The 17,095-nt window shown below is 51.0% G+C and overlaps 1 protein-coding gene across 2 annotated transcripts; it reads left to right on the top strand.

The window, feature by feature from the left end:
• The first annotated feature begins 6,746 nt into the window (after positions 1-6,746).
• Positions 6,747-15,174, top strand: LOC142559962 (endothelin-converting enzyme 1-like). 2 transcript variants are annotated; one of them, XM_075671677.1, is made up of 3 exons: positions 6,747-8,259; positions 9,467-11,917; positions 14,174-15,174. In XM_075671677.1, the coding sequence occupies exons 2-3, from the start codon at positions 9,590-9,592 to the stop codon at positions 14,750-14,752; spliced, it is 2,907 nt and encodes a 968-aa protein (XP_075527792.1). In that variant the 5' UTR covers positions 6,747-8,259; positions 9,467-9,589; the 3' UTR covers positions 14,753-15,174. The 2 variants fall into 2 exon arrangements, with proteins under 2 accessions (XP_075527792.1, XP_075527793.1); XM_075671678.1 differs by lacking the exon at positions 6,747-8,259 and having other exon boundaries at positions 9,369-11,917.
• The last annotated feature ends 1,921 nt before the right edge of the window (positions 15,175-17,095 follow it).

Raw genomic sequence — 17,095 nt, 5'->3', positions numbered from 1 at the left:
CGCTTTGGATTCTCTAATGGGTGTATTTTACAAAACTGCAGTATCTGTTGTTGGTGCAGATCGAGCTACAAACCTTTTTTTTTCAAACGTACAAATTTTTAAAGATTCTTTTGAACATATTCACACCCTAAATCAAAATTCCACTTCCTATGGCCACCAGAATTTAACTTTCTCTCACAACCCAGCAAATTTCATTTTTCACGTTTTCTCAGAAACGCGTCCCTGCATATCACGTGTATTTTGGAGACCATCTCGTGTTAAAGTAGCGGGTGTGAACAACACACCTGTGTGCGAATGATGCCTTTCTCTCGCGCTCTCTCTATCTCCTCCCTCTTTCTCTTTTGTTCATGTTTAATCCCGTTTATACGACTTTGCAGAAAAGAAAACATAAGGCACGGAAGGTAAGTTTGCCTTCATACTTTTTTAGAACCTTCACTGACTTCCCTTGGTTACATGTGCTCTAGCGAATTGCACAGATTATGCTAGCCAATAGGCTTCTACCCAGTGATGTGAGATTGGTGTTTGTCAGTAATACCTTCCATCCAGTGATATAACGAAAGGGAATACAAAAAGCACTAGGTTGTAACAAAATATTTGTTCGAAATGTCGCTTTATTCGAATTTCTGCGAGACCCCGAGTACAGTTAATGCATTTTATATCGGGTCATTTAAGTGGAGTTGCGAATTGCTGACGCCCGATCTCGGAGGCCATGCTGGAGCACGAAGTTCGAAGGACGAAATCTGCACGAGACAGCTGGGTGCAGCACCGTACATTCAGTGCCACTTGCTATTCTAAGTGTCAACCTGGACAGACGAAGAGTGCTGCGAAGGCAACGTCGCCACGTCGTTGCAGGATCCAATTGGGACTGCAGCTGTATCGCGTCTGCATGGAGCTGTAGCAGCTCCATGCTGAGGGCGTCATCGGAATCCCGCTGTTGTGTTGCCCCTATCGACTGCAGCTTTCTTTCAATATGCTGCATTTTACAAGCCAACGTACAACCTTAGAAGCCAGCGGCATTTGCCCCCTTCAAAGGCGGATGCACACGCGCCTCCACCAATGGACGCGCACTCTAGACTGACGTTATTCATCGGCGGCGGTGCACGGCGGCGGCGTGGGAACCGAAACCATAAAATTAAAAAGCCGTTTCGCTACATCCTCCCTTGCTACACTGGTCGAAATCCTGGCCTTTTCATGCTAAGGCCTGATAGGACCGAATACAGAAGTGTTGAAAGTGAGAGAAATACAAAACGTTTTGTAAGTTTTCTGCTTTTCAGCCGACATATAAAAAAAAAAAGAAAAAAAAGGGCACATATCTAGAATCGTCTAAGTTGAGTTTGTTTGTATATTCCTTTCTCCACGAATATGCAGAGCATTGCTGTTGCGTCGCAGTTTTCTTTTTTGCAATGCCTCGGTTTATACGAGATATTTTGTCGTTGACTAAAGAATGAGTAAAGAGCAAGGCGCAATAAACCAGGACAGAAGAAGAACACAAACGAACACAAACCGTTCTCCTGTCCTGGTTTATTGCGCCTTGCTCTTTACTCATTCAAGCATGAACCAACTAGCCCAAGCAAAAGTTTTAAACTTGTGCAAAGAGTCAGTGAATTTGTCCAGAACTGCACCGACGCCTGTGACGCTCTCTAGATACGTTAACATTGCTTCCGCTTGTTCTGAATTGGCTCGGGTTTATAGAGGTCCGTTCGATTAGCCTGCACCATTGTGAACCAGTCAGTTCACGGCGGTTCACGAGAAGTTCAGAAATTGTGCAGCTCGATACCTGAGGTGAAGGCACAGCGAGACACAAGGAACGAATGCAAACGTGCAGATGCATTGCTGGCGTTATGTTATGGACTAATGTGCACGGAGTGCGTAAGTTTAAGAAGTCCTGAACTGCAGGTATGGTCGGCTTCTGGGGCGTAAATGCACGCCACACTTCCGCATAGCCACATCAGGGGTGCCTAAGCGGGGTTTTAACTACGCTCACGCCCGTGTACTGCGTCGTCTGCTGCGCCGCTGCTTCGCACCTGTACGCCTGCACTAAGTCGGCACCCGCAGTGGAGTGGGTGCAGCAAAATGAACCAGCCCTGTAGCTTTCCTGCAGCTTTTGAAACAAACGTCATGGTTCAGCAGGCGTTATTGCTGCACCGCTCAAACGAATGGCATGGTGCAGCGCCTCGTGAACTGGTTCAGGTGGTGCAGGTGAATCGAAGGTACCTACGATGCGCTTAACGTAAAAAAAAAAAAAAGAAACAGGGCTCTTCTATGACCAACTTTTTCTGGGTTCAGCCTTAAGCTGTCAACCAATCACCAAATGTTTTAATGCGCCTTCCGGACTGAAGAAGAAGTAAAATCGCTTGTTCTGCATATTAATCACCCTTCGCTTATGTAACTTTTCTTATAAGGTCCTTTTTCCCAGAAGAAAAAAGAATCAAAATACTTTTGTGTGTGTGTGCAGCAGGTGAAAAATTTTTTTTTTCAGCTGAGACATATGTTATGATGCGGTAAAAAACAAATTTGCTCAATTTGTTAACTCGTCATCACCAGGTTGAATGTACGAAGTGTGGATTATAGACATGCAGGCATTACTTGGATGCACCATTATTTGAAAAAGAAAAGTTCTTTTTTAACCTGCGCGTCGGAACTGTATCGTAGTTAATCGCAGTTGCAGCTATTGGTGTCAGTTGCATTCAATTTTTATATGAATGCTCAGAAACAGCACCATGCATTAGACAAGCAAAAATATTTTTTTTTTACGCGTAGGAATGTAGAAAAACTTCTTCAAACGCAACGGCCGGATAAATGCGAATCTTCCAACCGGCACCTTAAACACATCGGGGCCAGAAATTTCTATCTTGCTACAAGTTATTGCATCTCTTGCGTTGATGTCACTATCAGACATTTCGCCGAGTCTACCCACAAATACAGTGCCTACGACCTTCAAGCCGGGATTCCGACGTTCCGAGGCCGCTGGTTCTACTCGTTGCGCCATATTACACTTTCGGAAAAGAAGTTTCGGAATCCCACGTTGCGCCGACTTGTGACGACACGCATACGCAGACGCGTGGAGAGCAGTTACTTTTGTTTGTATTGTGTTATTCATTGCTTCCCTGCTTGATATGATTCTATGCTTGAGACAGGCAAAATAATTAAACAATTAAGACAACACAAAACTCAAACGAAGCTGGACTGACTTAAAAAAGAAATTTTTATACCTTTTTAAATGGCGCGCCGATCTTGCCGCGCCATTCGTTCTCATTTGCTGCAGATGGCTGAAGCTTTGAGCTGAACAAGTGGCGCCGCCTGTGAGGTGGAGCGCTACTAATCGGTCGTTGCCGAGCGCTGGCGTGTGCGGGTCATTGGGAGCGTCATTGGGGCGAAAGTATGGCGGACTTTGCGATTCAATTTCGGTGCTTTAGTTTCGGTTCTGGATTCCGGAGCTTATTCGGGTTAGGAAATGTCGATTTTGCGGCTCAGAAATATGTTTGCGCGGGTGACATGAACTTGAGATATGTAAGTTTCCGAGGAGGCGTTAGGTCGGTCTTTTACGCTTCTAATGGCCGGCTGGCGGAGCAAGCTGTTCTTTGGTTGCAGAGAGGAAGGCGCTTGCTCAACGTCTGCAATCTGACTGGAAGAAGAGACATGCACCTCCCGTGCACTTGTTCAGCGGTTGTCTGTTTTTGTGTTATAATTAGCCACAGACCGTATCATACTTCATTTAGCCTAAGCTTCCAATGTTCCAAACAAAAATATACGGTTGTAAGCAGCGCAAATGAAAACTCTTCCACTGTATGGTATTAAATATGGCAGCACAAATCCGTGACGTCAAATTGAGGCCTTTGGCGCCACAGTTTGAATAGCGAAATTCGGCCCTGGTGCTCACCGCCAATAATCGATGCTCAAAGAAACGCAATGTGATATTTTAAACGCTCTAGCACTCTGAACTGGTTTAGCACTTACGTTTAGAGTCGCTTTAGAAGGGTGTTATAGGAAGAAAAAAAAATATTGGGAGGCCCGTTCCTAGACGGCTACGACCCTGCACCTAAAGTGCTGTAATGGTTGGGGTCGGGCATGAAATAGATGGTAGCTGGCCCATGCCGTCGTCCAACTCATCCACGCTGAGGACGTTGTTGAAGGGAAGGACTTGTTCTCATCGAGAACGAGGAATATGGGATTATTTACAGTATCTACATGAGAACGTTACAGTTCATCAGTCTAACGTGACTGAAAGATGGATGCACACTCAGCAACCGTGCCACGGCTGCTTATAAACACTGTCCTCCCTAGATCCCTAGGTGAGTGAAAACGACCGTTCAGCCGTCGACCAATTCGGAACGTCCAAAGTCATCGTAACCGACCCGCCTTGGAGGGGGAGGGTTTACACTGTTTGGATCGCACCGCTGGTGCGATCGGTTGTTGGGAACTCGGCGCTGACGCCCGTAGTTGTACCTGGGTCGCAAGCCCCAAGGGTAGCGTTGGCCTGGCGGCCTGGGGTACAACTGGAAGCATCCGAAGGTCCCGGCAAAGCATGAGTCGACTGGTAACAACAAAACAACTTGTTTATTTTAACATCGCAAAGAGTTGGCGGTCAGGTTGACCGAAGTAGAGAGACGGGAGAGCACTTTACTCAACAGAAGAAATCGGAGCCCTCCTTTTGGCGTCCGGGGGCAGCTGTTTTTATACTCTCGCAGTTGAGGGCAAGAAGGAACCCCTCAATAGACGAGCACGTGAGTGTACAATGGGCTAAGGTGACGCACACTGCCGCCGGTCGGGCACAAAGACTGGAAGGAGAGGGTGACCCCCTGCTTTCGCATCGCCTGGTTCGGGCACAATGACTGGAAGGAGAGGGTGACCCCTGCTGTCGCATCGCCTGGTTCAGGCACAATGACTGGAAGGGGAGGATGACCCCTGCTGTCGCATCGCCTGGTTCGGGCACAATGGCACATACACTCACACACGCACATGAAGACACGTGGCATCGGAACATGCCTGGAAACGCCTGGCGGGGAGCGTTGCGGCGACGCCGCACGGGCCAAAATGTCTGCCGCCCCGCCGCAGTCGCGCCGGCAAAACCGCGTGTCGCAGGCGAAACGCAACAGACCGCCCCGCCGGGGGAAGGAGATCCCGATGGACAGGGGACTGCATCCGCTGTCCGGAGGGATGTCGCTCGATGATGCTCATAACCGAAGTCGGGCGTCCCTCGACGTTTCTTGAGCGCAGCGCACAGAGAAGGCCTCGTTCTCTCGTTCAGGTTCGCTCAAAGTTAACCAGGAACAAACCAATGTCCTCTCCAAGCTTAAACGGCCGCATCAGGTCAGTCATTTTGAACAATACGCGTTCTCCTGCACCGTGTGCCTGACTTCCATTACGAGCGCGTTCCATCTCTACCTCAAGACGCTTCATTTCCAAAGCGTGTTGACGGTCACGCTCTTGTTGCTCTCGCTCTTTCTGTTCTTTACGTTCACGCTCTTCTTTTTCTTTTGCAGTCTCCCTCTCTTCAATGGTCTCAAGGCATTCCGACAGCTCGTCATCCTCAGCCTCTAACTCAAGAATAGCCTTTAGCAGTTCAGGTTTTCTTAGTTTGTCTGAGACATCCAGACCCAACTCTCTTGCAAGCTCCAACAATTTCGGTTTGCGCAACGACTTCAAATCCATGGCTGCTCTGAATGCTGCTTTCTCTACTGCTTACTATTGTCTTGCCGCAAACTAACCCGGCAGCAACGACAACCACAATTACCAGCTCTGTTTCTGACACTAACAAAAGCCTGGCAAAGCTCAGAAGAAGAAAGTCCCGCACTCACCAAACCTCGCAGGCAGGAATTCCGCGCAGTCGTTCCGCTGCAGACAACCAGTCGTCACACAGGGCTCGTTGCACTGCTCCCGGATCGTCGTTGAGCTGCTCAGCATACAGTCAACTGCATCTCTTCGCTGCTGGCCTCCGTTGTCGCGATCTCACCGCTGGCAGACAGTTGTTTGAAGTCGGAGGCGATCTCACCGCTGCCAACCAGATGTTTGGATCGCACCGCTGGTGCGATCGGTTGTTGGGAACTCGGCGCTGACGCCCGTAGTTGTACCTGGGTCGCAAGCCCCAAGGGTAGCGTTGGCCTGGCGGCCTGGGGTACAACTGGAAGCATCCGAAGGTCCCGGCAAAGCATGAGTCGACTGGTAACAACAAAACAACTTGTTTATTTTAACATCGCAAAGAGTTGGCGGTCAGGTTGACCGAAGTAGAGAGACGGGAGAGCACTTTACTCAACAGAAGAAATCGGAGCCCTCCTTTTGGCGTCCGGGGGCAGCTGTTTTTATACTCTCGCAGTTGAGGGCAAGAAGGAACCCCTCAATAGACGAGCACGTGAGTGTACAATGGGCTAAGGTGACGCACACTGCCGCCGGTCGGGCACAAAGACTGGAAGGAGAGGGTGACCCCCTGCTTTCGCATCGCCTGGTTCGGGCACAATGACTGGAAGGAGAGGGTGACCCCTGCTGTCGCATCGCCTGGTTCAGGCACAATGACTGGAAGGGGAGGATGACCCCTGCTGTCGCATCGCCTGGTTCGGGCACAATGGCACATACACTCACACACGCACATGAAGACACGTGGCATCGGAACATGCCTGGAAACGCCTGGCGGGGAGCGTTGCGGCGACGCCGCACGGGCCAAAATGTCTGCCGCCCCGCCGCAGTCGCGCCGGCAAAACCGCGTGTCGCAGGCGAAACGCAACAACACACTGACTTCTGCGCAGGTTTCGCTAACCACACCGAAGTGAGAGGGCTCTCGCAGACACGGGTCTTGCCCTGAGCAGGCGCCTCTTGGTCCCAGAGTTGACCCCGCAGACAGTGGCCGCCGCGTCTGTCCATTGACTGACGACTTCTAAGGCCCCTGAGACGGCGCCGCAAAACACCTTCCAGGAGTTCCACCGCTTCAAACAAACGGTGGCGGCGAATCCACTAACAATACTTGGTCCGCCAACCGCGCCTAGACATGGTGGCGCCGATGGGCTGGTTACTGTCGTATTGTCGTCTTTTCAAAGCGAGCCGCCGCAGTAGACATGATAGCGCCGTTCGGTTGGGAACTGTCGTATTGTCATCCTTAGAAAGCGAGTCGCCGCAGTAGACGTGGTGGCGTCGTTCGGTTGGGGACTCGCTTCCCCGAAGATTGCCAGCCTCCGCTGGTCGAACGTAACCCTGCGCTGGCTAGTTCTATGGCTAACTTATGACTTAACTTATGACAGTGACGTAATGCAGTGGAATCTTATGATAGCTTATCTCATCGAAATTCACCAACCTATTGTCCGTAGCCCTGCAAACAAAGCGCCGATTAGAAAATGGTCTAGCTCGTTGAAAAAGGTGCTGATTAGTTTTATGGCTACATATAGCCTTGCGCTATAAAAACTTTCTTTCGTTCATGACGTCGAGCTCGGTCTGCATCAGCGACGAGAGGAGGCGTAGTTGAAAACTGAGTATTGCTTATGACCTGCCGTCGCGTACCGAAGCCTACACGCGGAAGTCCGATAGCGGTAGCTATTAAACTTTATTTCATGCAGCCTTGGTGTCTGGTGCCGCAGCTATCATCACGGTTGCTTTTCAGAAAAAGGAAACGTCATTTGTCCCCATCACCAAATCGATGTCGCCCCTCGGGGCGCATTCACACCGGTGATTGACAGAGGTCGCGCCACCGACCGCGACTGGCGACCAAGGGGCTACTCGCGGCGATCGGCAAGCGTGACCGGCCCGCCGCCTCACCGAAATATAATCGCGATTTATGCCTTCATTTGTGCTCTCACCGTCATCACTCTATAGGTCGCCATCGCCTGCTCCTGCGCCGCTCTTTTGGTTCAGTAGGTTTGCGACTGCCGTCGCGCGGGCGACAAACCGAGCAGCGAGCGACTCCCCCAAAACAACTGCTTTTCCACCAAAGTGCGACCAACTTGGTCGCAAACCACGCGCCCTTTATAAACCCGTAAGCGTGTCAAAATATTTAGCGTGCGGTGTGGAAACAAGCGCGCATCGCAGGGCGAGATTTCCTCGGCTTCCAGCACGGACCCGGATGGAGTCACGATTCCGTTGTCCGAGAGCAACATTGCCACCACGTCCTCAGCGGCCCCGCCGGTTTCGCAGCTGAATGCCCCTGGTCGCCGCCGTCCTGGGCGTGACCACCGAAGACGGGGCAGACGGTCGTCGCTGGCGACCGTCGAGTCGGTTACCGGCAGAGCTGCCGACTCGGGAGCTGCCTCTCCTCCGGGTGACCGCAGGGACGTCGAGGTACACATCGATTTGCGCCTGTCCCGTACAGTCGAACGCCTTTAAATTGTCTAACGAAGTGCCGGCATTATCCTTTGCCATGTAGGTCACCTCGTTATAAATGTCGCATTCCTTAGAGCAGTAACTAAGGCAAAATAAGCGTACTTAAACAATTCAAATTTTACTCGCATCATGCTGAAGTGTTACGAAAAGATTACGACGGGCGCCGTTTACGAAGCTGTGGCTATATTACCTGTCTTCTGGTTTACGCCCACATACGCGCAGTTTCGTTCTTCAAGCCAGAAATGCTGAGACATCTTCAGTGTGTTATTCAGGCCTTAATTGACGGGATTTGCACGCTCTGATGTGACCAATGAAGCGAACATTGTTTGATAGACAATCAAGTCCGCTGTAATGTTAATCCTTGTTGTGGCGCTCACAATACATGTAGGAGCGTACAAAGCCTTCAAGAAACGAAGAACAAGTGCGTTCGCCCCCCTCCTCTTTTTGATCGCCACTTGACTTCTCCACCTGCAGTCCTCGGGCGCATACTGCGTAGCCTGCACACTCCTTATACAACTTCTTCTTCCTCTTCCTTTTTTGGCATTGAATGTGGTAGGCGACACTGCCTTGAAACACGTACTACGTGTTTCAGCAAGGTCTTCGTAAAGCAGTGGACTTAGCTTATGATAGCCTATATGTTATCAAAATTATTCACCGACTTTTTATCAGTAGCCAAGGGGCCAAAGCGTCAACTTGAAATTGGCCTAGCTCGTTGAAAAATTTCCAAATGTCGGGAACGGTAATTTTAAGACAGATAACATTTGTAACACAGCCGAACGCCATTAGAACGAACGCCTTTTACGAAATGACCTGTACATATAACGAAGGGGACATGGCCAGCTTTCTAAATGTTCCATTTCAACGAACGCTCTTACCTTTCCGTGCCTCTCCCATCATATAACCGCTGTCTTGTGTCAGCTGAGTCAATTATATGCCTGCAAATTTCCTAATCTCATCACGCTACCTACACCTATGCCATCGACTGCGTTTCCCTACCGCTGGCACACTTTTGTAACTGATAGACTACCGTTTATTTACTCTATGCATTACGTGACCAGTCTCGTCTTATCTATTGTTTTGTTTCTTGGTGACATTTAGCTGAGGGACAGCCGGTATACATGCTTTGTGCACCAATTTTATACATTTGTTTTTTTCCTAATAACAGGTGGCTTCAAGCGCTAGGAACTTCGCTGAGGAAACCGCAAGGACCGCCGTTCCTGAAGACACAAGCTCGATTACATTGAAACGAATTCAAAGTCAGCCTTCAGAGGAGAAATATTCCTCGTCGATGACAGCAGGCAAGGCACCGTGTAGAAGTAGGCGAAAGTCCTCCGGGGGGACGCAGCAAAAGTCAGTGGCGAAGTCTTCGCAGCGGGAGGAACTGCTGGCCGCCCCAGGAAGAGCTGAGTCTCCAGGCAGAAGCATTTCCACGAACGCTGCGGCGGACAGACGAGCCGCGCCGCCAAAGCCAATTACTGACTATGCTACACTTCAAACGCGCCCTTCTCAGATTAGAGCGGAAGACCAAAGCAGCACGTCTTTTGAGAAGCTTGCGCACTCGTCTTCGAAGCGGGTGCCTTCGGAGAAGCAGGCTACCTCGTCCAGGCGCGCATCTTCTGGAGGTGCCGGGCGCCCGTCTTCCTACTCCAATTCAGTTGCACGGTCGCGGTCAGCGTCCCGAAGCGACCAGACTTCGCTTTCTGAACGAAGTTTGCCTCGCGACAAAGCTTCCACGCTCGTTCCGACCATGGAGTCGCCTTCGACAGCGCTTGGACAGACCGAAAGACTTCCTTTGTTGGCGTCTTCTCCGAGAACGCAGGATTCGAGAAAGGGCGATGACGACAGAGTGTCTTCACTGATTATGACTCATGCTTATACCAGAGACTCCGCTCCTCCCCTTTTACCTGACCGGTGGTCCAGCAGACGCACATCGAGGACCTGGTTGCCGACGCCCGACAAGGCGCGCACTGGCCAAGAATCACCGGAAGTTCCACCGATGCGCACTGCGCCCGAGATTTCTGAGGAGTCGTACGCTCGCGAGAAAATGTCGGCGACGCCGCGAGGGAAGCGGAGCGAGGGAGGTGTACGCAAGACGTCACTGTCTCGAAGGGGAAGCTTGCGCGAGGGCGCCCTCATGTCGGAACAACAAAACTACAGCCCCGTCATCGTCGGCTGCTCGGCGCTCGTCGTGGCCAGCTTTTGCGTCGTCGTCGTTGTCGTCCTCCTGCTCACGTCACCGGAAAAGCGCGGCCGCGTCGCCTGCGAGTCGGCAGCCTGCGTCGAACTCAACGACATGCTCAAATCCAGCGTGAACGCGAGCGTGCAGCCGTGCGTCAACTTCTACAAGTACGTGTGCGGTCCGCCGTTTGCGGGTGACCACACCTCGGTGTACCGCCAGCTCGTGGAAAGATTCGGCCGCGCCCTGATTTCCTTCGCCAACGACGACTTCGTGGTATCCGCCATCGGTCAGACTCCGGTCCAGAAGGTGGCGCTCTTTCTGCGGACCTGCTTGCTTGCGAACACGTACGACAAGCAGACTGAGCTGGCCGAGTTTAGGGGGAAGCTTATGGAGATCGGTGTCGTGTGGCCTAACTTTTCCCAGGCGCCCAACGTTATAGGTACGGCGGCCAAGGTGTACGCGACGTTCCGAGTGGCTCCCTTGCTTGACATCAAGAGGAGCCGCGTCGGCGAAGAAGGCGATCCGTACGCGAGCGTTGGGCCTGGCACCGTCCTTCCCACTTGGAAAGAAAAGAGAGACAGGATGCGGCTCTCCGGAACTTATGAAGTGTTTTACGCGGACACCGTCACGATGTACGCGGGACAGAGCAGCAGGCCGAGTGGCTCGGAGTTCAAGAAGTTCGAGGACGTGGAGAGCGTAGTGCTGGAAAAGCTCGTTTACTACGGTAGGAGCCGCGCAGACTACGTGCACCATCTGCACACCGTGAGCTCGCTCCAGACTTCCACGCCGAATGTGAAAGCCGGGGTGTGGCAGGCTCTGGTCACCAATGACTTGGGGCTTGCAACATCGGCAGAGGTTAGAGTTCGCAATCCGGAGTATCTGAAGCGTTTCGACGACGTCCTCGGGGAAGTAGCAGAGCAAGATCTGCACTTTTACCTCGATTGGTGCGTGTTGCAAGCGATGGGTCGGTTCATAAGCGCGTCACTTTCGAACCTGTGGTACACCGGGTCAGCGTCAGCACGTGACCCGACGGCTAGCGGAGACCCGTCTTTCAGCACGCCCAGCGCGGCCGACTGCTTGCAGCTGACGGAGTCCCTGCTCGGCTGGTCGCTGTTCCAGCACTTCGCGGTGGCCAAGGTCAACCAGAGCGTCATGAACAGCGTGAAAGTTATGGCGGACATAATCGGCACAGGTCTCGTCAGGCGACTAGAAGTTGCACCCTGGCTCAGCCAAATGGATCCTCCGCACTCAGTCGAGGTCTTCGTAACCAAGGCTGACTTCGAAGACGTGCTCTATCAGAGCTCGCGGTTTTCGGTGCCGGGCGCTCTGGCCGCTGCGTTGGCTAACGTGAGCGACATGCACCCTTCGTCGTTCTTCACCAACTGGGTGAACGCCGCCGCGACGACGGCCCGGCTTCCGAAAAGAATTTGGGACCAGGTAGGTGCTGCCTGTCGTAGACGTCGTGGAAACGTGCACTATATGTAGCCCACGTCCAGTGTGCCGTTTGCGTATACCTGTTGCAAAAGCTGGGGGGGGGGGGGGTCGAAAGTGGTCATGCTCACCTGGCACTTCCTGTCATGTGACAGCGCTAAAGTTGCCAGTACTTATAGTGTAATATCGACGTATAGAGATATACTGAGACACGTTATATATAGATCTCTTATAGGCGCTAATAAGACTATTGAGTGGTTAACGGAGACCCGATGCACTGCGATATTTTCGGTCGGATCGTAAGCAATTTGGCTTGAGAACTTTTGCTACAGATAGTACCTTCGCAATGCTCTCATTATACTGATCCCGGTACGAGCAACTTAAATTGCATTTCAACGTTTCTAGAACAAATGAACAAAAAAATCGGCGTGTCGCCCGAAGGGCGAACCTGTATCGCTACAGCGATAGCGAGGCATTAGAATATTACGCGAAGTAAGACTCGTATTTTTATGGCCAGTACAAACTGGTGGTGTTACGCCGTATAGACGTGGTGTTACGCCGTATAAAGGTGGTATAACGCCGCCCAAAGACACATGTACAGCGCTCACTCGTGACCTCCGAGCACTCGCGGTCACAACGTGGTGCGATGAGCATCGCCTGTAACGTCCCGAAGCGAATTTTCCGTGCTTCCGTTCCTTTTACTGTTTCACTGCTCCTATTTCCGTGCCCTTCGAATCCCCCTCCCTTCTCTACTGTTGGCCGCCGTTCAGGTTTCAGCCGATAGCTACTGCTGCCAGCGGCAATTTTAACGTTACGGGCCCCGTGTCGCATAAAATCCGCTGTCGGCATCTTGCGTCGCACCTTTATTAGGGAAAAAGCATTCCGAACCACAACCACGCAGGCACTGCGCGTGGCGCAGAGGCGTTACTGAACTAATGGTATTCCTCAAATTAATAGGCATCAGAGAAATCGTAAACTACAACCTCAACCTACAGATAGCGTCGGATTGTAATTTGAATATACCAGAAAACATAATTCTGTTACGCAGAAACTCAAACATATAAACCCCTTTTCCAGCGTTTCCATTCATAGAGCGGCGTGCTGCGTTCGGTTCCTTGCAACACCATCCAGACGGCGCTCGCCTCCGCGCATGCGCGACCCACGCAAGAGGCCGCGTTTCTACCAGAAAGCTCGCCCGCTCGCCTTCGTGCGTAGCGTTCGCCGCCAGCGTTTCCCGGTAAACATTATGGATACATACGCTGCAGTTTCCGAGAAGCGTGGGAAGCAGTCAGGGATCCTTGAGTGCTATCACGTTCCACTTTCTGTGGCTATAAAGGAAAATCTACGGAGGCAAAGCGCACACAAGTGAGAGCGCTTCTGAAAAGAGTGCCGCGTTTTGATCCACGTTAGTTTAGGCTGGGGAAGAGCAAACACAAACACCTTATTAGCAACAGTTCAATAAGACTGAACGCACCACTGACTGTAAATATTTACTTATTTTGCGGTTTTTTCCTTCCGCGTCCGAGGAAACACCAAACCGTCGCACGCGAAAGCTGCGTCGATTCAGCTTCTGTTCCGAGCAACCAAAAGCACTGTCAAACGCTGCCGGTCTATTTGGCGCTTTAACACATGTTTAGCAGCCACGCGTCCGTAGCTTTCCCTTCAAAACCACATATAGTTGTCCACGAGTATAGATATTTAGAATAAACAACCAATTACTACTACTACTACTACCTGCGAAACTTGTCAGATGAAGTGACCTTAAGCACGGCGCGTGGGAAGACCACGCGGATCGAGGCACCATGCCTTTTCGGCTCGTACTCGCTGTCGCCCTCGTGCCCGCGACAGACCACGTGATCTCAACCATTCGGCGATCCTTCGCACCCAGGACTGCTGTATGCAGGCCGACGGCGCGAAGGCACCTGAAGTGACCAGCATGATTGCTATCGCAATAAATCGCAAGTCACACTCGTCGTAGTAGCTATATAGCCTGTTGCATGGCGTGGCGTATGTAGGGGTCGCGGGTTCGGTCCCGGTCGCGGATGACCGCATTCTGATGGGGGCGGAATGCAGAAACACTCGCTTCCGTGCATTGGTTGCACGACAGAGAGCCACAGGTGGTGGAAATAAATCCGGAGCACCCCCCTCCCCCCCCCTTCCCTCTCCCCCGTGCCTCAAATCAGATCGTGGTTTTGGCTCGTGAGAACCCAGCTTTTTCCTTTTCTTTATATAAACAAGTCAACGCACAAGTACGCTTCGCAGGTTTCAACCAGCTACATCGCGGACATAAGAAACAACGACCACTTCGTCGCCTTCGACTCGGCAAGACAGTCCGTACGCCTCCCTCCTTACTTCGCCATGGTGCCTGTGTTCCACCGGGACGTCACCGACAGCGCCAACTACGGCGGCCTGGGCGCGATCCTTGGAGCCGCGTCCATTCACCTTCTCGTGTCAAGGCTGTCGCGCAACGAATCACTAGCTCCGCTGCTCGCCGAAGCTGGCCGGAGACTGGACTGCTACGCCAAACCGGCGGCGGAAAACGTGACTGTGTTTCCCCGCGAACGCGTGTACCTCGCCGCCTCGCTGCCTGCTGTCTGGGAAACGTACCAGAACCGCAAGCTCCTCGGCGTAGGCGATCATCGAGGGCTGAGGGACTTCTCGAGCGAGAAGTCCTTCTTCGTGGCGATGTGCTATTTGCTCTGCGACGGCCGAGACGATCCGGAAGCTGCTGAGTTTGCCTGCAACGCGGCCGTCAAGAACATCAAGGCTTTCAGTGTCGCCTACCACTGCGAGAAGGATACACCCATGCACCCGAGGCAGAAGTGCCGGCTGTTCAAATAGATGGAACCGGTGGCGAGTTTATCAGGCTACATACTGTATATCAGCGGGATTAGCGGCAGAATCGGACGGCAGCACATTTTACGTATTGATTCTGAGCATCTGTTATATGTACCATCTATATATATATCTATACATATACATCTATATATATGTACGTATATCTCCGGAGGGAGACGGAAATAGCGGAGAATTGACGAACTGCACACACTTTAACCTTTGGGTTTCAGACACTCTGTTGCTATAGGGCATGTGGAACAGCATGAGTTTGGATAAGTGCATATTTTACTTTCGCTCGTCTTTGACAATGCAAACTTTGGCTGCCGGCTGAATTATTATGAATGATACGATATAGGGGAGTGGTGATTTAACAATAAATAAAATACTTCCGTCTGCCTCGCAGCCCCCTCTGCCAACTCAGTGAGAGATTGATTGATTGATTGATTGATTGATTGATTGATTGATTGATTGATTGATTGATTGATTGATTGATTGATTGATTGATTGATTGATTGATTGATACAATGGTTTACCTCTTTTTATAGCCTCGTCCTCTTGCGGACGGGGTAAGAGGAACTATTGTCGAAGTTTGTTTGGAAACATTTTTTTTAATGCAACGAGCATTATTTGGTAACTTCACGCACTTTGAGGGAACTGTCTTTCTATCTAACCGTCTTCCTGCCAACCTGAGTCACTGGTAGTCCGTGGTCTGTTGCATCAGGCTGCTGTGCTGAGTTCGAAACCAACCGTTGGACCGAATTGGGTTACTGCGTGTGCGACACTGTGCACGCAGGTAGCACACACAGTCTTGAAAACGTAGATTTCAGGGTTACGTCGGATAAAACAGATTTTTGGCCTTTTTCGACGTTCTAAAGACGCCTAAGACCAGTCAGATTACATGCTTAAGATCGCATAGAAAACGTTTTTAAAAATACTATTTGTATTTTTGTCTTCTCGAAACCCTGTAAAGATTCTATCAAGACAATCTGCTTGACTGTTTAGATTCGTGGTAAAAGCTTTCACCGCGCATCTAAACAATTGAGCATATTCCATTCAGTTGCACGGTGGAGATGAAGGCAGACCAGAAGGTGCCATTTTTTGATGTGTTGGTAAGAAGTAGCAACGGTGCGCTTTCTTTCAACGTTTTTAGAAAGGGTTCACACACTGGCCGGTACCTGAATTTCTTGTCTCTTCATCCTGACGCTCGCAAGGGGTCAGTATAGTTGCCTCCCTGTTGGGCCGTGCGAGCCGTATTTGCACCTGAAGACATAAATTCCAACGTGCAGACAATCCGGAAAGATCTTTCGACGAGCGGTCACCCCCCTTGCGTTCATCAGTGCTGTGGAGCGCCGTTTGTTCAACCCTTCCCAGCCTGCCATTGCGCGTCCGAAGGAACGTGCTCTGGAACGTGGTCTGCACGGAATAAGCGATACCTTATTACGCATGCAGCGTAAAGATGGTGCACGCACTCGTTAGTGGGAAGGACAAGCTACCGAAGGAAGCCTTTCCTGGCGTTGTTTACAAGATCTCCTGTGCGAATTGCGATTGCGTCTACATCGGGGAGACGGGAAACAGCGCCTGTGCCAGCATCAAGACGATGTGGATAAGAAAGGGGTGGCTTCGAATGCTTTGGTAGAGCACGCAGCAACGACTAAGCACAATGTTGACTGGATGAAGTCTTGACTAATCGTCCAGGAAAGAAAATGGAAGTCACGCCTGAACCTGGAATCCCTCGAGATACAATCAACGGGACGCACGCTCAATCGAAACGAAGGAATCCTCCCCCCGTCTTACGCGTGCACGGTGCTTGCGCCACATGCTAAAACCTGTTTAAACTGGCACTTCAACCTTTTTCGCCCCGATGTGAACAAGGTTTCTGTATGGGAGCCGTTACGTCTTGTTAAGAAGTTTTACATTTACTCGCACGTTTACTCTCGAACTCGATTTTACTGTTTTACTGTGAACAATGTTATTGTTTACGTCATTATTTATAATGCAGAACATTCTTAAAAATGGTCACTTTGCAAAGGCACGAAGCCATCTAAAGCCAGAAGGACAAAGTTTAGGCAAATCCATGTACTACCTATCATTCCCACGCTGAGTGCTTGTCTACGGGAGCTTAACGGGAGCTGCAAGGAGGGCAGTTCGTGCACTCAGCATGGGAATGGTAGGCAGTGCATGAATTTGCCTAAACTTTGTCCTTCTGGCTTTAGATAGCGCCACAGTCCTATCCGGGGATTGCATGAAACTCTATACAATACCGTTTGGCTCCATTTACAGAATACAATGCCGTTCACGATCGCTCTGCGTCGCATAGCACAAGCGAGAAGGTGCGCGCCACAGACT

This window comes from Dermacentor variabilis, chromosome 10 (genome assembly GCF_050947875.1).
Source record: "Dermacentor variabilis isolate Ectoservices chromosome 10, ASM5094787v1, whole genome shotgun sequence".
Lineage (NCBI taxonomy): Eukaryota > Metazoa > Arthropoda > Arachnida > Ixodida > Ixodidae > Dermacentor > Dermacentor variabilis.
The sequence above is the reverse complement of the archived record's forward strand: the minus strand, read 5'-3'. Positions and strand labels throughout refer to the sequence as shown.